The sequence below is a fragment of the Channa argus genome, chromosome 6, assembly GCF_033026475.1.
Source record: "Channa argus isolate prfri chromosome 6, Channa argus male v1.0, whole genome shotgun sequence".
In the NCBI taxonomy this organism is placed as follows: Eukaryota; Metazoa; Chordata; class Actinopteri; order Anabantiformes; family Channidae; genus Channa; species Channa argus.
The window spans coordinates 19,315,001-19,339,103 of record NC_090202.1 but is presented as its reverse complement, the minus strand read 5'-3'; the positions used below and the strand labels follow the sequence as shown (position 1 = coordinate 19,339,103).

The 24,103-nt window shown below is 40.6% G+C and overlaps 2 protein-coding genes across 12 annotated transcripts in view; one reads left to right on the top strand and one right to left on the bottom strand.

The window, feature by feature from the left end:
* numbl (NUMB like endocytic adaptor protein) overlaps positions 1 to 9,751 on the top strand; it is a 50,942-nt gene extending 41,191 nt beyond the window's left edge. For 8 of the 10 annotated variants that reach the window (XM_067507406.1, XM_067507404.1, XM_067507405.1 and 5 more), the window contains 5 exons: positions 632 to 772; positions 2,157 to 2,364; positions 2,522 to 2,791; positions 5,482 to 5,667; positions 5,762 to 9,751. In XM_067507406.1, the coding sequence (XP_067363507.1) occupies positions 632 to 772; positions 2,157 to 2,364; positions 2,522 to 2,791; positions 5,482 to 5,667; positions 5,762 to 6,900 (1,944 nt within the window). In that variant the 3' untranslated portion in view covers positions 6,901 to 9,751. The remainder of the gene's footprint in view (positions 1 to 631; positions 773 to 2,156; positions 2,365 to 2,521; positions 2,792 to 5,481; positions 5,668 to 5,761) is intronic. The other 2 variants (XM_067507408.1, XM_067507413.1) reach the window with 1 other exon arrangement.
* Positions 9,752 to 15,373: 5,622 nt separating this feature from the next.
* On the bottom strand, positions 15,374 to 22,667 carry si:ch211-11n16.2 (zinc finger FYVE domain-containing protein 1). Of its 2 annotated transcripts, none has more exons than XM_067508204.1 (12): positions 22,458 to 22,667; positions 21,143 to 21,424; positions 20,135 to 20,357; positions 19,800 to 20,017; positions 19,555 to 19,661; positions 18,931 to 19,039; positions 18,647 to 18,780; positions 18,423 to 18,540; positions 17,897 to 18,067; positions 17,567 to 17,759; positions 17,138 to 17,236; positions 15,374 to 16,726 (listed from the first exon to the last, which is right to left on the bottom strand). In XM_067508204.1, the coding sequence occupies exons 1-12, from the start codon at positions 22,563 to 22,565 to the stop codon at positions 16,494 to 16,496; spliced, it is 1,995 nt and encodes a 664-aa protein (XP_067364305.1). In that variant the 5' UTR covers positions 22,566 to 22,667; the 3' UTR covers positions 15,374 to 16,493. The 2 variants fall into 2 exon arrangements, with proteins under 2 accessions (XP_067364305.1, XP_067364306.1); XM_067508205.1 differs by having other exon boundaries at positions 18,647 to 18,744.
* Positions 22,668 to 24,103: the final 1,436 nt, after the last annotated feature.

Here is a 24,103-nt window from a genome sequence, read left to right as displayed (position 1 = left end):
TTCTACTCCTTCCCCGTCCTCGTCCTCCCTCTTCCTCTCTTATCATCCTCCCCCTCTTTGTTTTTGCCGACACTGGAGGAGATGAAGGAAGTGTGTGGAAGAGTGTGTGAACCCTCTTCCCTTCCTTTCTTCTCACTCTTGCCTCTTGTTTTCCTTGTCTTTCTGTCTTTGTGAGGCAAAGAGGTGAGCCAGGGGCCCCTTAATGTACACACAGAAAGAAAAGGGCCCCTCTTAGTTTCCTCTGTAGTGACTATAGACACTGAGATGGGCTGAATAACCCTTTTGTACAAAGAAGGCCAAGTGGGGGAAACATCCTAGAGATTAAAAGAGGGTTCAGTGTCATTAGGCTGCAGTCACTTTTTTCTCTCATTGGTGAATGTTTAAATAGATTGCAATGACCACTGGTTTCTATGGGTTAACTGAAGCAACATGTCAAGTAATGGATTAGTCTGCAAGCTGGTGGACTTGTTGCCAGTTGACTGTTTGGAGCTGCTGTGACAGAAACAGCATCATGTCAAGTGTGATTTGATGCAATCTGCAGTACCTGTGGAAACACTTCAACTCAGTTGTGCTTGTGTGAGCTGATAAATCGGAGTCTGTCTGACTCTGTGTTCCTTTGTGTCTCTCTCAGGACCTGATTGTGGACCAGACTATAGAGAAGGTTTCCTTCTGTGCTCCTGATCGTAACTATGACAAGGCCTTCTCCTACATCTGCCGAGATGGGACCACAAGACGGTGGATGTGCCACTGCTTCATGGCTCTCAAAGACTCTGTGAGGAGACAATTAACCATATCTTTTTTAAGTGTCATATGGGCTAACCATACAGTAACTTAGTTAGACTAACTCCTGTAACTCAAACAACACTTACATGTAGTGTTTCTTTCATTGTTCTTTTTGAAAATATTAAAAATGCTCCTAGCACCAGTTTGGCATCCACTAGAGTCCTTACTAATAGAACTTGACGGGTTATTTCAACAAAGTTAAACAGTGTTTCATTGTTTAGCACATTTAAAAAACTACAGATGTTACCCTTCCCCTCACCTCCTCAAATACATTTGTTCTGAAACTTTTGTTCTGTTATATTTTGTTCTATTATATTTTTTAAAATACTTGGCTATATGGGAATTATTGTAATGGGCATTTTCACCATTTTCTGATATTTATTTATTTAAGTAATTTATGGACACGTCATTTTCTAAAAACTTTTTTCTAAAACCCACAATGAATCTCTTCTATTCATTTGCTGTAGACCTCCATTGCTGTACAAAAATGAATAAAAACACATCAGCCAGACACACCACTCCGCTGGATGAGATGTTGCTTCAATCCAAAACATGTAAATTGGATGCTTTTAACACAAATGTTCTTGTGCAGTTGATTGCTGTACAAAGTAATGCTGCTTTGTTTTAGATTGAAGAACAATGTCATCCCATGGCGCAGTGTGTCTGGCTGGTGTGTTTTTTAATCAGTTCTGGACAACAATGGATGACACAAATGAACAAGCTAATCCAAGCAAACAGCCAGCCTAAGAATTCAGCACATTTAATAGAGAAGTGAATGGTGTTCAGCACAATTTGTAACATTTAGTGTTTTTATTTCAATAACTGTGGGTTGAAGAGGTAGAAATTCACTAACCAGTGCTGCCATGGTGCATTGTGGTTTCATCATCAGCTTAGACTGTGACTTGGATTACTAATGTGGACGGAGGAGAGTGCTGCAAAGACCGACAGGATTAGGAGAGGGGATTAGACAGAAGCCTTTGCAGTTATCTGTCCATCTCTGTGTCTCTCTGTTTCCGCAACATCTTTATGTGCTCATCGTAAACTGACCTATTTCTCCTCTGTCTGACATGGCTGTCCTTGTAGACTTCAGTCAAACAGGAAGAGTGGTAGGGCGGTGGTAGGAAAGTAAGAATATATTGCAGGATGCAGGTTGGAAAAAGTTGAATTCTGAGCCAAAGGCAGGGATTAATGTAGTTGATGACAATTGGAGAAGTTTAAGATTGATAATTCTACCCTATTATCTGTAGATGTCTGATCTTACATCTCTGACATTTGCTGCAGAAACTAGCGCTTTCATTAACGACAGCAGAAGTGTGCCAACCACAGTTCTGTTTTGAGGTGGTCTCACTGGTTTCATTTTACTCCTTCACCAGGGAGAGAGACTGAGCCATGCAGTCGGTTGTGCCTTTGCTGCCTGTCTGGAAAGGAAGCAGCGCAGGGAGAAGGAGTGTGGCGTGACAGCATCCTTTGACGCCAGCCGCACCTCTTTTGTTCGTGAGGGCTCTTTCCGTGCAAACTCTTCCTGCAGCCAGCAGGGCAGCAGCAGTGAGCGGGAGGACAAGCTGCAGGACAAGAAAAAGGGTAGACGCACATTTCAAAGTCTCAAATGTTGTTAAGTTGATGCTCAAATTTGACAGACATACAGAACAAAACTTATTACAAAAAGTATTATATATTTCTATATTATGTACTGTAAAAACTATCAGCAGTGACCACTGATCCCTACTTTCTCCTCCAGACCAGCCTTCTGCCATTCCAGCCCTTCCACCTGGCACTGCCTCCCCACCTGAAGGTGCAGCATCCCCAATGGAGCGCCCAGAACCAGGTGGGCCTCACGCCATCCCTCGTCGCCACGCGCCCATTGAGCAACTGGTGCGTCAAGGCTCATTCCGGGGATTCCCAGCGCTCAGCCAGAAGAACTCTCCCTTCAAGAGGCAGCTGTCGCTCCGCCTCAACGACCTGCCATCCACACTGCAACGCAAGACCGACTTCCAGGCCAAGAATCCTGGTGAGTTGAGAAGTTTCGGAGCTGTCACAGATCCTTCTGTCCCTCTGACCCCAGAGGAATTTGTTCATGTTCAGGGACAGAAAAGTGGGAATGTACTTTACAGACTTTTTGTCAATACTGTATTGAGGAGAGACTGGAGATTATAGAAATTTGTAATTCTCTTTTTGATGTATGTTGTGGCTATATATTGTAAAAAGAATTTGTTCCTTGAATAAACTATAGTACCATATTGAATACTTTGTACACATTTGGTAGTAAGATAAATTGTTCTTAGTGGTAGACATTGTGAGGGGGGAGAGTGTTGCAGTTCTTCTCAGTCACAGAGAGAGTGCAAAGAGAATGTTAATAAGTCACTTAGAAGGAATGAACCACATTTTCAGTCAGTTTTACTTTTAATTGAATTTGTCCTAAATTACATTCAATCGGTTCTTTAAAGAAAGCAACTGAAGCTTAATAAAAAGACAACTTAACGTTACTGCTGTAGCAGCAGGACAGGGGTTTCACAGACACTTCACTAGACTGACATCACTGAAGCTGCAGAATTAAATCCTCCCACATAAACCAGAATAATTTCTTTAGTCAGACATCTGGAGCAAAACAAACCCATATTTACTAGATAAAATCTGAGAAGAGTATCTTTCATGTCAGAGTGGAGTTAATGTTAGGCCATCAATCGATTTTATTAACTTTGGTCTTATTTTGAGAAGTGATGGTTCAACATTTAATTAACACTTGGTATCAAAACGCCTTCTCACTAGTCACTGTGAAATCATTTGGATCTCTCCCTTACAAATGCAAAAATTAATTTTCACAAACTCAAGTCCCCAAATAATTTTTTAACATTGTGAAGAAGTCGAGCAGCATTTCTACCACGCAAACCGAAACTGCTCATAGGGGCCTGTGTGTTTGCCGGTTGTTTGCTGATCAGAGCATGATTGCATTTTCTGCCTGGCTTTATTGTGGCATCAATGACCCCTGTCTCAAAAGGTTCTGAGCAGTGATATTATAGAATAAACTATCAGCACATTAATATTCATGTTGTTATGCTGACAAGGTGTAATTCTTCAGTTTAATCCTGATGCTTGCTTTCCAGTGAATATGGAACAAGATAAAAAGCAGTTATCTAAAGTGCTGTTATTATTACCATTAGCAGCAGCATTGAGGGCTGGGCCTGGGCAGCTGTGAGAGCTCTTGGCTTATTACTAAAGACAATTGATAATAACTGACTTCAAAGGTTGCTTTACTCACACGCATGGGAACACACACTTTGACACGCCCACTCAGTGTGGTGCCACAGGACCAGAGCACTCAGTAGTGTGAGTGTGTAGTGATTATTATCATTAGCAGAGATGAGAGAATTGACTGTGCGACTCCTCTGACTGGAATACTAAACCACAACATTCAACTCCTACTCTCACTCCATTTCTCATTCTCGTTTTCACTTCCATTGCTTAGTCTCCCATGATGGTTTGTACATATATGCTGTGGTGGTGCACCTACTGCAGTTTGAATCCCATATGCACAGCAGTCTCTTTTTCAATCTATTTCTCTATTTCACACTCAAACACGCACCGTAAGTAACAGTTAAATCCAGTGCTCTCCTGCTCCCTTGTGACTTTCTAAACAATGTATCTATTGATTTGTATGGTTAATCAGCTGTCCTGGTTATCCTTTAAGCTATCATACTACCAGCCCTTAAACCTGCCAAGGTACTAAAAGAAATACACACACAGACAAAAACAGAGACACCTGGATTTGGAAATCAGTTGGACATTGACATAAGCAGAGAAAGAGAAGGATAAATGGGTCAGTCTTTGCAGAACAAAGTGCATCGTAATGTTTAATGTGAGGCCTTACACATGCCTGCAGCACCCTCTCCACCCCATAATGTAATTCAAAGCCTGCAGACACACGATGCACAGAGATGAAAGAGATATGCATATATTAAAAGAGTGGGCTTAAATGGCACAACAGTAGGGTTTGGGTTGGACCCACAGTGGGCATATGCATGTTATACTATGTCAAAGCCAACCCATTGTTCTTTGTCAAGTGTTTTTTGGCAACTTTGTATACAAGGACAAGGACAGCAACAACAAAAGGACGATGGAGTAGAGGAAAGGAGGATGCAGGAAAGGAGGAAGCAAAAACCTGTGATGCCTTGGTTGTGAAGGCTGGGAGAAAGGGAAAAGGAACAGGGAATTAGATATTATCTATTTATATCTGCTGTCTGAGTTTTAAAGCTGTAGTCCAATCTGCAGACAGACATTATGCAGAATAATACCTTGCTGATCAGATCAGTTACAGTTTAAAAACAGGAATAAACTGAACCAAAATCAACTCTGCCTGAGTCGCAGCAATGACATAACAGACTGAAATGTGCTACTACATCGCACAGAGTCAGGTTTCAGAAAAAAGAGGATTAGCACTATGCCTTATTTTTCCTGAGAGTCCTGTGTTTTTGTAGGCTTTTTTTTAGCTTTAGCAAAGTGTTCATCCTCTCTGGTTTCTGGGTTTTTGATTTTACTGGGTCTGTTACCCAAATTAACAAAGATTTTTTTCTTCCTCTATATCCTTGTGTTTGTCCTCATGTTCCACCTTTTTTTTCTTGTTTTTTTTTTCTTATCATCTTGTCTTTTACTCTTCCCCAACCTCCCCTTCTTGCCTCCCTCTGTGCTTTCCTTTTTTGCTAGTACCAGAGATGGATATGGGGTTGCCAGGTGAGGGAGACAGTAGTATTAATGCCCTGTGTAGCCAAATCAACAGTTCCTTCACAAAGCCATCAGAAGAGATCTACTCCAACCCCTCTATGTCTACAAATGGCCCTCCAGCCTGCACTGTGCCCCCTGTCTTGCCTCCACCACCATCATCAATGCAGGGTAAGAAAGACTGGATCAGATCGTTAGTAGTATTGATTTATTTCTACCTTATGTGCAGAGAAAATTTTCTAAATCTTTTACTTTATTCCTCTAGCCACTTCTTCCTGGGTGCAGCCAGAACCTCCACTCCACTCTCCTCCACTTCCGGTTTCCATAGTGATGCAGATGCAGAGTGGGCACAAGCGCACACCCTCTGAGGCTGAGAGATGGCTGGAGGAAGTCTCTAAGGCTGTCAAGGTTCAACAGACCCCTCCCTCAGTCCCCACCATCCCCGGTCCACCCTCTGTGTCAAGCCATCAGATGTCCAGTCAGGCATCTGCCCAAGTGTCTACTGTGTCCATGTCCCTTGTAACCATGTCCAAACCTCTAATCTCAGGCCCCTCTGCTCTTACTTGTCAGGCCCCAATGCCCCTTCAACCCATGCCAATATCATCAGTTCCTCTAATACCAGGCCCTCCAGTTTCAGGGCCGCCTATGTCTCTACCCTCCATGTCTATCCCCACCATGTCTGGTCCGAGCATGTCTGGTGCACCCATGATCCAGCCCTCTGTTCCCGTGCCCCCAGGCTCACTTCCAACCTCCATGCAGCCCTTCCCCATGGCTTTTGATGCCACTCCAGCCCCTGTAGGAATGTTTGCCAGCCAGCCTGTCCAACCTGCTTTCATGCCCATGCAGACCTACATGCCGGGTCTGGCCAGCAGTATGACCTACCCCAATGCCAGTGTGCCTGTGGTGGGCATCACGCCATCACAAATGGTGGCCAATGTCTTCTGCACTGCCACAGGCTCATCAGGCACAGGCAGTGCTATGGGCTCGGCTGCAGGAGGTCACAAAGTCGGGGCGCTTGGAGCAGTCGGGCCGCACCACACTTATCCAGGAGCACCTAGTGCAGTTGGGCACGGAGGAGGGTTTTCTACACCTCCATTCGCCTCCACTCCTCCCTCAGTGACCTCCTTTAATGGCATCCCAGCACACAGCAGCACCTCGATAGCTGTCCAGAATGGGACCTCCACTAGTGGCGGGAATATTGGTAGCAGCACCTGCTGGCCTCCAGAGGGCAGCCAGCTTACAGCTCCAGCAACCAGCAATTCCCAAGATGATGATCGTTTTGAGGCCAAGTGGGCAGCACTTGAGTCCAAACCAGGGTCTCAGCAGCCTGGGAATAAGGTGTCAGCTGCTCCAGCCAACCCATTTTCCAACAATCTGCAAAAGACATTTGAGATTGAGCTCTAAGCCAGACTCGTTCACCCAAAGCTGTAGCACTAACCCTGAGGTTAAGCCTGAGGATGCCACTAATTCCACTGTCTCTGCTAAGAAAGGGATGCAGGTCCTTAAAGTTACCCATCCATCATTAAAACTGTGGCAGCCTAGCAACTTTCTAGAAGCTCTCATAGGAGTCAATAATATAATGATCTTAATTGCTTTCTTTACATTCCCATGAGAGCTTGGGAGGAAGTTGCAGATTGTGGGGCCGCAACCAAAGGATAAGGTCTCAAGCTCATTAGCTTGATGGACTGAATCCTTCCACACGACCCTCTACAGCCTCTCTTTCCTGCTTTCACTTCCCCACTCTGGCTTTATTTACCTGCTGCAAGTCCTAGAATGTACTGTATGTGCTCCTTTGAGAACACTGTGCAGGGGTGCACAGTTCAGTGATATCTTTATTTAAAAGGGGGCTCCACTCAGATACATTCCAATCATATGACTTTTTTTAGGTAGTTTTGTTGCTGGTGGAGATTTTAGTGGCAATTGTAGTGGCTATGGCTGTATCAAAGGACGTGCAGAGAAGCTGAGAATCCACTTTGTTAAACAGATGAACAGATTGATGCTGACTTTAGCCACACACACCATTAGCGTGGATGCTGAAAGGATTAGTCAGTGAGGTAAGATCCAACCCTACCAACAGAAAAGGACTTACTGACCAATAGAGATTTATGGCCAAAACTATTTTATTTATTGCATTTTATTTTTTATTTTAACAAGTTATATGTACTTAAAAATCAAAAATTTAAAGCAGTATTTCTAGAGCGTGTTTTTTATCCCCTATATTTATTTTTGTTAAAGAGGAGGCAAACAACAGGTTACAAACAGGTAACGTTTGGCAGCAGATGCATTAATCACTATCATGCAACAGCAACCAAATAGCCAGGGCTGACAGTATAGCAGTGCACAAAGCGACATGTTAAACAGTTCAGTGAGTGTATATAGTGGCATATTTCTTCCGTTAGGCCACACGTATATACCCTTTACTGCTGCTGAAGCAACTTGACTTGGCTTTACTTTGGCACTGTAGCCCATTTCTGTCGTTAAAACCAACTTTCAAGGGCACCGGGACATGGAAGTCACATCAGGATATACAGCACACAGACACTATGGACGAAACAGCACAACAGTCCTTTGGTCTCCATCTTGCCCTCCGAGGAACTTTAACAACTCAGTGGAAAAAAAAAAAAAACACTGTACAACACCGTGCAACTGGTTGAAAAAAAATAATGCACTACATTCCAACGTTCATAAATCCTTTAACGTGTTCAAACACAGGGTATAGTTTCATCACGTACAGTATGATTGTGCAGCCACCTCTACTCTGCTACTGTATCAGTTACAGCTGTACTGCGTTCATTTCAGTTTGGATTGATGATTTGTGGTGAAAAGAGAAGAGGAACATGAGCGGAGATATACCGAGGCATTAACAATAAAGGCAATGCTTCTGATGCACGGAAATTAAGGCTTTGTGATTCATATATTACCACAAGAAGAAAATGTTGGACAGCAGACGATGAGAATGCTGTAGGAAAGAAGGAAGGATAACCCGTATGTGAGAGACTGAACCAAAAATGAAGGAAGTCTGATGGAGGGAAAATCCGAGAGTGTCATAAAAAACAGATTGTGTGAAAATATTGAAAACTAAGACACATTCATCGCGCAGCCCACAACAAAGCACTGTTCCTCAACTCTTAAAACCTCACAAACACTTTTGGTCATATTTGTCAAAATGTTGCTTATTATACAATTACAGTCTCATAAACACATTTTTTTTCTACATATGTGCAATTCCCTATATGGTAAAAACTCCAGTAATGTCAACAGAGCTATCTGTGTTTTAACTTGCAGTTTCTGGGATGAGTCAGTAAAGCCATGCAACATTACAAAGTAGAAAAGTCTTTAATAGGTTGTTTCTATATATTACATAAAGTGTAATATGACCAGAGATTCTCCTGTTATGTTCCTTGGGAATTGAATTGCATGGATGTGGACTGTTTCTTGCTCAATAACTCCTCACAGTTTACATAGCTTAATGGCTCTCCTCCTGTGGCAACAATTCCATCTGCTTTCTTAGAAAACCTAAATTTATGTGCCACCGGCCTAATTTATACTATCTTAGTACCTTCCAGGGTTTTGTCCTTTGTCTCTGGACAAATCAATATTTCCTCCCCGCCAAACAAATGAAAACTGAACTCTCTATAAGAAATCAATGCTTTCATTTCATCGGGAATATATTTCAGTCGTCGACTCTTGTTTGCACGCCCTCCAAATTAAAAATGTAGGTTAATTGTGTTCAGCGTTGAAGCAAACTAAATGACCTCATAAACTTGATTGTAAAACCATAGTTTAGTGATGGTAACAAAGCAAACCAGTGGAATTTATTTTTAATCTTTATTTACAAAATTTTTGTATTTAAACCTACATATTTGTATTGTAATTACATTGTACAAAAGATAAATAAAGTAATATAATATTACACATGTTCATCTTTTATAGGTGGTGGCTTTTTGGCTTTTTAGAGCTAAGAAGTTGTTTTTGGCCTTGTAATTCTTTTCAATGTAATTTCTGCTGTTCTTATTGATTTGACTTGTTACTTGCTATTTTTTTCTATGCTTCTGTCTAATTGCTGAGGATACAAGTTAAATATGAATTTGCACGTCAAACAACTGAGGCAAACCGTTTCCTGGATGTTTTTGCACACAATGGAAGAGTGAAAAGGTTGTTAATCCATTTAAAGCTGTAGTTAGTTAGATGAGAAGATCAATACCACTCTCAATTCTCTGTGTTAAATATGCTGTAGCTGGGAGACTAAGCATGTAAAATGGAGCTAGTTAGGTTACCTACATATGTATAAATCTTAAGTCTTTATACATCTTTTTTTCATTTATTTTTTTTTCTATACGCTCAAACTCTACTCTGAGGTAGCTACACCCAGCCATTGGTGGATTATGAGAAAATGGGCCCCTGGGTCCAGTTTTCTTTTCTTTTTTCAGCCTTGTGTATCTTTCTCTGCTTTCGGTTTTGTTTTTGCTATGGATAGTTCCAATCATTTTTAAGTCATTTTGCATCTTTTAAGTAGTTGTGGTTGTCTCTTTTTGGTCATTTCATTTGACTTTTACTGAGCTCTATGAAACAAGAAATTTGAACAGTAACTTCAGTGATTCTGACCTTTGCAGCCAGTCAGGAAAAGTCTTAGCACATAACTTCAAGCTTTGTACATCTACTAATTATTAAATAGTTTTACTATAAATGAAACATCACAGAAGATGTAACATTTTAATTGATGAGCCGTGAAGGTGCTGACAGGCTTATTTTTCACTTTGGACAGACTTCCAGTCTTTTTGCGATGCAACTCCAGCTTCATGTTTAACACACAGGCTGTTGTAATGGTGGAGTGGTACCGCTCTTCATATTTAACCTACAGTTACAGTACAGGTACAGTAGATCCTGACCATGTACTATAGTTTTTAGTCAAGAACAAGAAAACAAAACAATTGTCTATAGGGGGAAAGAAACAGTCGACACCTTTACACCTTTTTATTTTAAAGAGGTACACCTCTTTTTGTCTGTGCCTGGTTGCTCTCCCCACTTCTTGATGTAGTGCGGTCTAACCAGAGCTGTCCTGCTGCTGCAGCTCAGGTCACTAATGGAATGAGACAAGGCCTTTTTTCTTCTTAAGGGCCATGAGAAATGTGCAAATGCGCGCACACACACAGCTCTTGATTGGTAGTAGCAGTTACTCTCGTCCAGCCGTTGTCTTGCTTCTGTGTCAGTGAGCGTGTGTTTCTGAGAAGTCACAGATGAAGCAGAGCTCTGTTAGTGTCATGCACCATTTTTTAGTAAAGCTGAATGCTTCCCTGTCAACTATGGTACATGTTACTGTGATTAATTCATCTTCCATCAGGCTGCTTAGGAAGTTAAAGGCAGTGGTATTGAGGCCAAATTACTTCTTATCATGTCATGTAGATTCAAAGCTCAGGGCTGTCTTGGTTGGCACAGTTGTCAAATGAAAGTTGGATTGTAAAAATGCTGTGTGCAGATCCCAATCTTCTAAGTCTGTTTGGTTAAAAATGAATTTAATTTCCAATATGTAAGTTGAAATACCCGCATTCATTTATCTTCTGTGATCAAACTCGATTACAGTACTTTTCTAACAACCTGTAAATCTTGTGTGTTCATCAGCAGCTAATTATGTTAATTAAAGGCAACCATCAAAGCCCTTCACAAGGAGAATATGAACACTGCCAATAAATGCGACAGTTTACGTGAACTAGTGTATGAGAGGGCTTTATTTAGTTTGCTGTACTGAATATATAATATTGTCAGTTTCAGGGAAAACAAAGTAACTATTTTAGTGTCTTCTGTCACACGGACAGAATTTCTGTGACATTTAGAGGCCTGGGCTTCCGCATTGACAAAGGGACATGGTATAAACTTTTGACAAGTCAAAGGTTTTAAATGAGTGAAATAAGTTGAAATACCCACATTCATGCACACACACACACACACACACACACACACACACACATATACCTATGGGCACACTCAAGCCAAATCCTCTCTTTCCACCTCTACTTAATTACATACATTGATACACTGTGATGTAAAGCACCAACAACCTTCATTTTACAGACTTGCATTAAAAGCAGTGGAAAGAGCATGAGAGCGACAGCGCTAATTGGAAGTGAAACAACATAGCCCAGAGTAATGTCTTCCATCTACTCACCAACTCTCTGCCTGTCTTCTAGTATAAGTTACAGAGTCTCAATACACGCACACGCAAAAATCATACTCCCCCTCAAGTTTGATTAGATTGAAAAATCATTACAAGTCATTACAACAAATGTGCCCTTCAAATACTCAAGATACTGCAAATGGGTTTAATTTGAAGGGCACATTTGTTGTAATGACTTGTAATGATTTTTCAATCTAATCAAACTTGAGGGGGAGTATGATTATTGCGTGTTCGTGTATTGAGACTCTGTAACTAATACTAGAAGACAGGCAGAGAGCTGGTGAGTAGATGGAAGACATTACTCTGGGCTATGTTGTTTCACTTCCAATTAGCGCTGTCGCTCTCTCGCTCTTTCCACTGCTTTTAATGCAAGTCTGTAAAATGAAGGTTGTTGGTGCTTTACATCACAGTGTATCAATGTATGTAATTAAGTAGAGGTGGAAAGAGAGGATTTGGCTTGAGTGTGCCCTTAGGTATATGTGTGTGTGTGTGTGTGTGTGTGTGCACATCGGTCTGTGTGATGGCAACATCTGATAGCAGTTTAAGGGCAGACGCAGTAATGGTGTTTGTGTAATGGGCTGTGTCTAGATTGTCGGTGGATAAGGCATTCACGCTATCTCACACACACACACACACACACACACACAAACAAATACTTTTCCTTTTTCCTTTTTCCTTCCACTATTTTATTCTACAAACATAGTATATGCTATATAATGCATTGGTAATGGTAATTTCATAGTTTCCTCTATACACACATACACACACACAGTCTTGTTTTAATAACGTTTTTGGACATTACCGTGACTTACGCTTATCCTCAGGAGACTTTCCCCTAACCCCAACCTTACTCTAATCTTAAACCCATTCATCACAGTATAATTCAATGATTTGCTCATGGGGATCGGCATCTTGTCCCCAAGAGGACAGCCACATCCCCACAGGTCACTGGCCTGCTAATTACAATCAACGCACTGATGGCAAAGTGACCTTGCAGTTTTTGAAGTTAAAAGGAAGTAATTACATTGATTAATTGCATATGTTTGCGATTGATTAGTGCAGCAGCATACCCATTGTTTATTACACAGCTGGTTCCAACAGCATGGCACTAATATAAATGTTAAGGATAAGGCTCAAATGATCTTGGGCAATGCTCCAGATTAATGTGTGTACTGAGCAAACAGGCCATTACAATCTTGCACATCTATGTGCACTGTAAGCATGTGTGTCTACATATGGAAATACACATGTCAAAAAATACTGACTTTGGCCCTTAGGGTTTAATGCAACATTAAATGTCAAAGCAAGGGTGTGCACACATACGCACAGTTGGTTCACCATCTGCACACATACAGATTTCTAACAACTGTGCCCGCTTCTGGCATTTCTGGAAGGCAAAATCTTGGCACTGTTATTTTCCCTTATGTCACTGTAGACCCATCTCAAAATTATTAATCCCATCAGAGTCAGTGAAAGCCCCCCCCCCCAATCATGGTCAGGTTCATCTTAATTTCAGCTAAAATCTTATGTAGTTTGGGGAAAGAAAACAGTCATGATTTCCATATTTGCTGCAGTCTGCACAAACACACACACACACACACACACACACACACACACACACACACACACAATAATAACATAGTGTCAGCTCCTACCATCCCCTGCCAGCAGCTGTCACTCATCAGCGCTGTGTGCCAGAGAGAACCAGAGCCCAACTGCCCTCACTAACTCATTGGTTGCTCTACTCAAGTCATCGAAGCAGTGATGTAAATAATCTATTTATTCTGCCACTGAACCAGACGGGGCTTTCCTGTTTGCCGTTGTATACCTAATAAGTCTAAAGGAGACAGGCAGAGATGACGAGGCTTAAAATGAAATCAGTCTTTTCCTTGGAGTGCTTAGTCACTTGCTCACTCACTGTTTGGCATTGTGTGCATGACAGGTTATCAATATTATGACTAAATCCTGTAATATTTATGTCCTTCTATTAAAAAGTTGTTTTATTACCAATGATACATTCACTACGCTGTAGTCAAATAATACAAAGGTTGTGTAATCAAGCGATGTGTGTATGTGATGTTATACCTATAAAAACATCACTATCACTAAGTAAACAAAGATTAGGAGACTAGGATTGAAAGAGTGGCCACAGATCCACTGGTCTGCAACGTCTCTTTAATATCAGCTGCAGTTATGAAGAGTGGTTTGAAAGTCATAACACATGAATAAGTTACTGCCAGAGATGCAAATAGCTGACTTCCAAATAGGACAACTTTGTAGCTAGGACTCACCCGGGACAGTTACCAGTAGGTGGTCTCATGTAAAATTTACAAAACTGCAGCTCCAGTATTTCTGTTCATCTAGCGCCTCCGTGTGTAGAATCAGGGTATCACAACATGAAACTGACAGCCCCATTGTAACAATGTTACTACAGTTTCTGCAGGTCTCCCAGTAAATGTTACAAAAAGAGGTCATTTTTAAAAGACTTATCATAATAGGAAATACACATGAGCTTCTAATAACGTAACTATTAGCTGGACATGGAAACCACAGCAGCTAAGAAGATCCATTTGCATAAAAGTTTCCTTATAAAAGTATTAATGCATTAAAATTATATCTGCTATGTAATATGTGTAAGTGCATAATACAGGACAGTGCATTTTAAATGTGTACGGTATAATTATAAAATACATGTAAAAGGGCATATTACGTATAACTACTAGCAAATAGTACAAAACAATCCCCTAGATGTTTTTCGTAAATTAGAAAAGTTGATCACGAATATCAAATACTATATTCAACCCACAGACATTACCAACATCTTGTAACTCTATAGTCATGCTGTTCAAAAACTGCTGTACTTTACATTTGGAATCGATAGTTTCTTATACTAATTTCTTATACTTGTTTCTTATTAAATTCAATGTCTTTTCTTAAACGTATTACTTTAACTATTAGAAATAATAGTAAAAATTAGGAAGCAAATAATCAGATTTCTACCTGTTTCATTCTGATCCCAGGTAATGTAATTTATCTATAGTAGCTCTAGAGTCAGTCAGACACAATTTCTGCCCACCGCAACATAAGTGCAACTTTTCTATTAAACTGTGTGATTTTAGCCTTCTACATATTTCACAATAAATCGGTTTGTCAGGGTAAAAACTTGAAAGTAAAGCTGTTCTGCAGTGGAAGGATGAGCACTGAAGTTAATAAAATGGTGACCGGGTCCACATCTTGTGCTTATCCTAAACCAATATAAACTAATTTAATTTGAGAATAGCACTATTTTATACTTATTAACTTTATGTAATGCTCCTAATTTTGTTGTGTTCTGTTGTCTCCATAGTGCCAATATGTTCAGTCTGCGACTGTAAGGCTGAAATCAGTTTAGACTTACATAATTGGTTTGTGAAGGAAATGAGCATTTCTTCATGGGTATTGGTTAGCGATGCATTTGTGTACTGGGCACCAGGGACCATGACCTTCAGATAACCCTGAACTGAAGGCTGGGAGTAGAAAGACAGAGAAATGATGTGCAAATACATTTATATGTAGCTGACATCTGCAATACTGCGTTTGTCCATAAATATATAATTGTTTGATGAAGAAAACACACACTCGGCCCCACCTTTGCTAGTGGAGTTTGAAGAGCCTCTCCCTCTCTCAATACTACTACTTACAATAAATATATTTGTAGACAACACATTTCTTTGTTTTCTTTATTTGAGCGATTTATCAAAAATCTAATTTGCCAATTGCTAGGATAAAATTCAATTAAAAACATATTTAAACCTGATAGGTTATTTCTAGACCAAGAGAAACAGCATTAACATCCAGTATGTTACACAAAAACTACTTTTACGTGGTACATTTCCCCTCAGAGCATATATAATTTGTACTTTATATTGCACATGACTTAATGAGCACTTTTAATATATCAGAACATTTCAACTGTCCAGTCCAGTGCAGATGTATTTATTACATAAACATTGTACCCATTTTCTACAATAATCTCAGAAAGGAATAGTCTCAGTACTCATGTACTTCCATATATTGGAATGTCTGTAATGTGTTAGGCTACAGATTGTATTTTCCTATCCATAAAACACATTGCTCTGTAACTAGGCACAAGTAATGTCATTAGTCCTTGCTCTTATTGTTGAATCCCTACATTTTAACTTTGGGGATTCTTACAAAGGCACATGCTGCTGTAGCTCATGTTTTTACACTATGTCCTCAGTAAGGTATACACCCACATGAAGTTTTTCCCCTAAATGTTTGAACTCCTCTGGCTGGGTTCCACTATCCGTCCATAATTTCATCCTCATCCCCAACAGGCTCTGCAAGTCGGAGAGAAAGCTCAGTGGAGAATAAAGATGACAAAAACCGCTTCTCTGGTTTTCGCAAAAGAGTCAACTTAAAAAAACCTGTTAAATTTTCACACTATTCTCACTACATGTCTCATGTTCTGAAATGAATAAAAGGGCAGCCTGCTGCAGGAATGTGCAAACAGACATAAACAAGGAAGACTCCACTTGAGTGCAATTTAAAATGATCAGTTAAACGTGTTTCCAGCACTCCATTTGTCCAGTTTGACCCTTCCAGTGGGGCTGTAGTAAAGATGATCTATGATGAGATGGAATGCACATCCTAATTAAAAGCTGATATGTTTGGAAACCAGATGATGACCATTTTAAGCATCTGAAAGCTGATTCCAGTTCGGCTATTTAATGCCATTAAGTCAATCCCCAATGTTTTCTTAAAGCAGCAGTGCCAGGATTCACAGTGTTTTTGTGGATCATCTAGGAAGACTTCCTCTGTGAAGTCACAGGCTATCGTTACGGGCATAGCAGCTGTCACACACTCTGACCGGGTGGTCCCAGCCTCGAGACGGCACAGGCCTGATGTGTGTGGAGCACGGACCACACACCCCCTGTCCACAGGCCCTGCAGTGGTGCTTGGCCATGGCTTGGGTGAAGGTTTTGGAGCATTCGTGGCACTGGGTGAGTTCGTGATCTGGCACCCAGTAATCTGGTCGAGCCACATCCTTCACAAAACCTGGGGGAGAGTAGACACGAGTAAATTATTAATTAAAAAGAAGTTACTGCTTTTAATTAGAACATAAATACTGAACAAGCCTTCCTTAGAGGCTACTTTATATTATATATCCTGGCAATAATGTACTACTTTATATAAATGTATTCATTTATAGGATCCCCAGCTCCATTAATGTTTATAAAGTAAATTTCCAAAGAACCAATAAACATCTAAGCTGTACAGACAGCAACTCTGTCAGAGTTACTTATACCATTAATTCCTGGTACACAAATGGCCAAATTACAGTTTTCTGCTGTAAAACTGTTTCAAATCATGTTCAAAAGATATCTGATTACCTTTAACCACAAATAATTTTCACCTAGCTCCAGATCAGTGATAAAATGTGTGAAGGTAAAAAGTAGCTTCACTCACAGAGAGGGTAGTCCACTGCTGTGGTGACTATGTCAAGTGTTGACTGAGCCACCTCTGTCACCTTGCGAGCTATAAGACCACTAGGTTCCACCTTACATGCTACAGAAAAGAGAAGTGTGTAAAAAAGCCATATTTCTAAACTAAACAAGCAACAACATCACAGGAAAGCAGCTACTGCAGATATACAATCAGAATTTAAATACAGAAAATCTCATCTTACTGTTCATTAAGGATTCTCCATCTCTTACAGGTTTAGAAACGTGACTAGATAACCATATACTGTTTTATTGCTATTTATAACCTAACTAAAACACACTGACAACTTAATGGTGGTTAAAACTTGAAACTATAAATGATCAAACAAAACAAAGATTGGAAAGTGAATTACAAAAACATAATCATTAACTCTGCCCTGTGCATGTGTCTTACCCTGACTGTTAGTGTCGGGTGGCCCCCCCTGCCGATAACAGGCCTTACACACTCTGACAGGACCGCTCCCCCAGCCCCTATCTGGTACCGGCATTCTGTGGCTGGAGCAGGGATGACAGAAACCCTCACCGCAAGATCGGCAGTGATGCTTCCTCTCTGCTTCCTCAAACATTTTCTGACAGCCATGACAGCTCTGACAAAAGGAAATATAAAACACTATTTAAGTGATTTGAGTGAATATTCAAAAATCTGTATATTGACTTGTTGCCAATATATTGGATCTTCTGCTGATTTTGTTGTGTGTCTAAAGTTTTAGTTCCTTCTACTCACAATGATCTCTGTGTTGGGTCTCCAGTAGGATGGTGCCACCTGGTCAGTGAGCCAAGCTGTGACGGCTTTAGTTGGACCAGTGCTGTATTCTGACACTGACTGGATCACAAAGTTCATCCCATCCAGGACCCTCTGGGCAGCGTTCTGGTGTGTGGTCAGGAATGTGTCTGACTGAAGGAGGAGAAATGGATGAAACAGAAGACCAGAGAATAGAAATCATAGAAAGTCAGATGCATGAGGTTTTGTGGTTGACAAGTAAAGAAATGGGGAAAAAGCAACTAAAGTAATTTAAGTGAGTAGAATACAGTGCATTTAATTTCAATATTCAGTAAATTTGTTTCAAGGAGTAAAAATAATTTAGATAATGCTTTTTGTTTTCCATTTGCAAATTTTTAAATAAACATAACAAGAAGTATTACTGTAATAAATGTATTATTTTATTTGTATAGAAGAAATAGAGGTTTAGTGAGTGTAAGTGAGTAAAGAACAAAACTGTTGAAAATGAGGGATAGAATGGAGTACTTACCCCCTCCCAGACATGCTTGACCTCAGATCGCACCACGCTGCTCTCTGGGTCCTGGTTTCCCATCCAGTACTGTCTGCTGCGGTAGATGACCCCACAACTAGCACACTCCAACACGTAACTGAAGAATGGAGAGGAAGAGCGGGGCACAAGAAGAATCAGTCAGTGGGAGGTGTTTGCCTAAAGGACAATAAATGATGTGTGTGTTTGTATATGCATTTACCTACCCTGACCAAGCATACTTTGCTAGCCCAAACCATGGGTTGTCAGTGGAAGCTGACGTCTTGGGCACAACAATTACCTCTCTGCCTCCTTCATAGCATCTCTGGAGACACAGTACATGGAAAACAAAACAGAAAATCTATAAAATTGTATAGTGTGTTATTCTTTTGTTATCTTCCCATCTAGAATGTAAAGAACAACAGATGTAGACCAGATGAAATGACTTATACAACATCCCATTTAAACTGTTATTCTAGTCAACAATGCTCGTGTCAGGAGTCAGTTTTACCTTACAAATGAGGACCTTGTTGTTGTATTGGTGTGCATACTGGCACAGTCCATCTGCCATGTGGGGGACCCTGTCTTTTAAATGGTTCATTCCATTTTTACAGCGAATGCTGGAGGTGAGACAGAAAGCCAAATGGTTTACCCAACAAAACAGATGTTGGAGTCAGTGATATGGGGCAGGTTTTTCTAGCTACAAATCCAAGAATTAATCATTTCAGACCCAGTGATATAAATTCTTCCACACAGTTGCCTCTCAGTTTTCCACAAGAACAAATACAAATAGGTTGGACTTCCATTTCATTGTCCTACAAACATGGAAAAGTCTAATTTATTTATGTGTCCCACTGGGCAGACAGAGAAACTACACACTAGAGCAATAACAGACTACGACTTTAAAGTACACGTTCGGATTCAGGCAGATGAAAGTCTAATACTATTCACATACATGTACTTTTTTTTTACACTCTACTCCCCCTCTTTGTTATGATCTGTGTTATGACCTGTCTTTGTGTCTGCAAGGTTGAATAGTAGAAAATATGGACAGTAGACTTGTGTGAGGTGGGAAACTGGTGACCGATCTGACTGTGTACCCACTCATACCCACTCAATATCTGCAAAGACCTACTTGCAGCTGAGGCAGACAGCAGAGCAGGTGAAGTACTCGTCAGGGAAGAAGGAGTACAGGGTCATCTTTTCATCTGACAACTCCCCACAGAAACGCTCGCTCAGGGCCTGGGGAAACATGAAGATTACATTTTTTAAACTGGGGGTTGACAAAACAAGCAAAACTATCTTTACGACTTTACTACTCTCTCTTGGTGTTTCAACTTTATGGCTATTTACCACTAAAAATAGTAGTCTGCCACTTACTTCCAAAGCATGAAACACTATCCCAGGCTGGCGGGGGGAGCGTGTGTGAGTGTTCTTTACTTGCTGGTTGACAGCCTCCAGCAGCCGGCTGTAGTCAGTGGGAGGTGTGATGGTTTGGGTGCCTATATACTGCACTGAGCTGAAGGCCTCCGTCCCCAAAGCCAGATCATGAAAACGCTTCTGGAGCAATGTGTCGGCATGGCCGGCTAACTGTGAGTCTACAAAAGAAAGGAAATGTTTTAAAAGTATATGCCAGTAAGATAATTTTATTATTAAAATTGAGGTATCTTTTGAGATAACACACAAAATGCTATTTAGTAGGTTCCCCCCCTTACCATGACCGAGGAGCTGAGTGTGTGTTGTCTCCTGGAAGACAATGACAGCAGGCCCAAGGGACGAGAGGGGCACATCCAGATGACAGCGGCTGGACAGGGCTCTGAGCTCTGGGGTAAAGTGCTTCAGGTAGGCCGCAGAGGCATTGCTTAGGAAATGGAACATGTCATTGTGGAGGCGTTCTGCTCGTGTACGATATACTACTATATCAGACACTGCCAATACCTGGAAAACAGATGAGCAGGTGTGCATAGAAGTAAGACTGAGGTAGTAAAAACAAGGAAGCAGGGCACATCAAGAAACCATACATAGATGTAAGAGAGCTGGGCATTGCTGACAACTTAGGTAAAGTGTGCATCAGAGGAGTAGACAAAGAAAACATTTTAAAGGCAACTGTCTGAAACTACCACTTTGACAGTCTCTAAAATGGATTTCTGCAACAAAGAAGTGATGGTCACTCTCAGTGTTTAGAACTCTTTAATTTTTAAAATACTGCATCATATTTTTGATGAGGAAAAAACAAGTAACCTAGTGCAGCAATATGACAACAATGTGCTTTTAGTAGTTTTTGAACAACAATAGAAGTCTATGAAACCGCAAATAACCTAAAATAAAGTTCTAATTTCACAAACATTACAGTCAATAGATTATAGAGATTGTGGGTTTATTGGAATCAAGTTACAGCTATTGTAATAAATGGTTGAAAGCAAACATTAAGATGGAATAAACAGGAGCAGGTCAATTTAATAGTCCACATGACATCTAGCAATTTCAGCAGTCAACTAAATTTACAGGGACATACTTGATATGTATCACCCCCCAGTGCAGCCAGCTGTCAAAAACACAAGCACCGCTTTCACCTGTGTGCTAATACACACACATTTGTGCATACATTTCTGGTACCAAACATCATACAACATAAAGAGAAACTAGTAAATTTCTGTTTTTCTATTATTACTTACAACTATCAGTTAATTCAAACAAAACCTACATGCAACCACTCAAATTACCTTCAGGAGCAGCCGCATTCTCTGGTTCTGATTGGCTGCAGCTCCCAAAAGGCCCTCAGTATCCAGGGCAACCAGACTGAGTTTGTGGTCGTAGGCAGCCCACACTCCTACAGTACAAGAGCTGGGGGACTTCGAGGTGTAGAAAACACTTTCACCGTTAAACAAGATATGGTTGAGGGTGTGGGACTTGCCATCACCAGTATTTCCAAAGATGGAGAGAACCTTGACACCTGCCACATCCCCACAGCCAAGTTTGTCCATAAACTCCAATTCATTGCGGACCTAGATGGAAAGGAGGGACATCAAGCTGACCGGTTTTCATGTACAGTGAATGATTGCTTGGATGTGTTTACCTGAATTGTTGGCTTCCCTATAGACATGCATGACAATGAGCTTCACAGTAAAATAAAGCACAGTTTCAACTATAGGCCATTTTATTAACATTAATTACATTTAGTCCAGAAAAATACACAAATCGAACACAAATAATGAATATACTTTATCTTTTAGCTGGATCCCTGTTTGCTTCTACGAGGAGGTCATTATAAGTAATTAGTCTTCCTGGGGTGCACAACCAATAATCAAACAGCTCTTGTGATCAAAAAAATTAAAACAAGTAACCTAAAAGCCAAACATTATACTGAACAATAAGGTAAAACAACTTAAGCTTGCAATAAAACTATAATAAAACAGTCAACATATAAACAAGAAGAAAAACCCGCAAACTGAAAACGTGGTAGTCGTTAGTATGATTTTGTTCATAATGATCTACCGAATATTCAGCTATCAAACAATAAGAGCTAAACGGATTGTGTACACGCTCCAGGCTGCTTGGAAACGTATTACAATAAGTATTATCGACCTCACTTTACACAGTTGTACCATCAATGCGATCAGAGTTCCTGTGCCGTATGTGACTCATCTGGGACTTTCCCCATGAGGTTTGCTCCTCAACAGAACATCAGATGTGGCCTGACCAAAACGTTACATTTCGTTTGTTTGAGAATATGCAAAGGCCTTGTTAGCGAAAATACATTTTTGACGTTAAGCTTGACGGGTTTTTAATAATAACTTACAACTTAGCAAACAGTGTACAGAGACGAAGATATTCGCCACACACCAACTTTGAGAAATTTTCGAATAAACTATGTTCCAGCTTAGTGTAGCGTAGCTTAACTGGCACATGTAAAAGCATGTTGTTGTTTGTAACAAGAAATAATTTATGGCCTGGATCGTAATGTCTGTCCTCGTCGTTTTAGCCTAGCATCTAACTGTTAGCAATTAGCCCAGCTGACATTAGCTAGCCTAACTTTACCTGCAGGTTTTCTTGATCATCCACCAGCAGGAAGCTGCGAACACTATCTAGACGCTTCACTTGACTGATCGATATACTCTCCATTTCTTTCATTAGTATTTCCGACATTGTGGTTTAAGTACTTAAGGCATGTTTGCGACGACGAAAAGCAAAACGAAAGTTCTACGTGACTACTGTTCGTCTGTCAATCACAACAACAGCGCGTGTACTGCTGACGCTGCGGGAGTGGCCAAGGAGTAAGGTTGTCGTGACGTAAGACGCAGCCCGTCTAGCCGACGGCTCTGCTGATACATCAGCACCACCGTGTGGTCAAACGCAGAACAACACGCACCCTGCCATTCAACGAACTTAAAATAAGGGAATTAAAGAAGTACCAAATTAGAGGAGATGCTGACCTGTCGTAAATCCTCAGTTAAGTCCGCATTTTTTTCAGGATTAGATTCATTAAGCAAATCCAACTAAATTAAAATACATCAATGATTTCCACTATGTAAAGCTGAAAATTAGGCGTAGCTTATTTAAAAAGTGCAACTAGTAATTCACACAGAATAAAAATTTTTATTTTAGTAACAGAGGGTGTTTTATTGGGGCAGTGCTGCCACGTTAGAGCAGCTTGCTAATGTTCATTAAATATTTGTTAGCAGAGATCTATAAATATCACATGTCACTGAATGGCTTCAGAGCGGCGCCACTGCTGCTAACATGACATGGAGAAAGAAATTCCAGCATTGAAGTCTAAGAGTCTTGGCTAAGCTACTTCCTTCTTTCCTTCATTTCTTCCCTCCTTCCTTCCTTCTGTCCTTTCCTCCTTCTTTCCTTGTCACATGCATAAGTGATGTTGGACATAGTTGGAACCTTAGTCTAGAATGTTATATTCTTCTTGATTATGAAATATTGGTCATTGGAGTTAGATCTTGTAAAAGGTACAGGAAAGCAAGTGAGCGAGGAGAGAATGAAAGCAGATTGGAAGGAATTAAGGAAGGAATGGATCAAGGATGGTGGTGTAAAAGGTTTGGAGAGGGTCCCAGTTTTTCTCTGGGCTCAACCATGAGAGACAAATGTCTGAAAGAATCAATTATAGGCCTACTCCCAACCCATTGCCCCTGATTAATGAATAATTAAAGCTGCTCAGTGCAGGGCTATCTAGCATAGATAATATAAGATTAACTATGTCTCTATCAACATGCCACCAATAATGTAAGGTTATGTAGACACAGTATCTCTTAAATTGCCCATAAAAAAACAGCATTCATTCGTTGGTGACCACTAATATGTTCAATGTACGTTTTAGGGCTATTACAATTTTTGGAAAAACATAAAATAAAAATACACAATTTTCTCTTTGAACTGTCACCAGCCTTTACTATAAAATATATCGATCAGGTTGCCACTTGTCTAATGTGATGGGATTGCTTATGAACAGGTCAGTCAGATTCAAACCTCGCCCGTCATTATCCAGACTGACAGACAGCCATGCCATCCAACCTTGGCATAGCTGTAGACATTTTTTAAAATAATTTTGGATTGGTGTGTGTGTGTGTGTGTGTGTGTGTGTGTGTGTGTGTGTGTGTGTGTGTGTGTGTGTGTGTTGGGGTGGGGGGTGGGTGGGGGGGTGGCTGTGCCCTTACAGGTCCGAGGCGGGACTG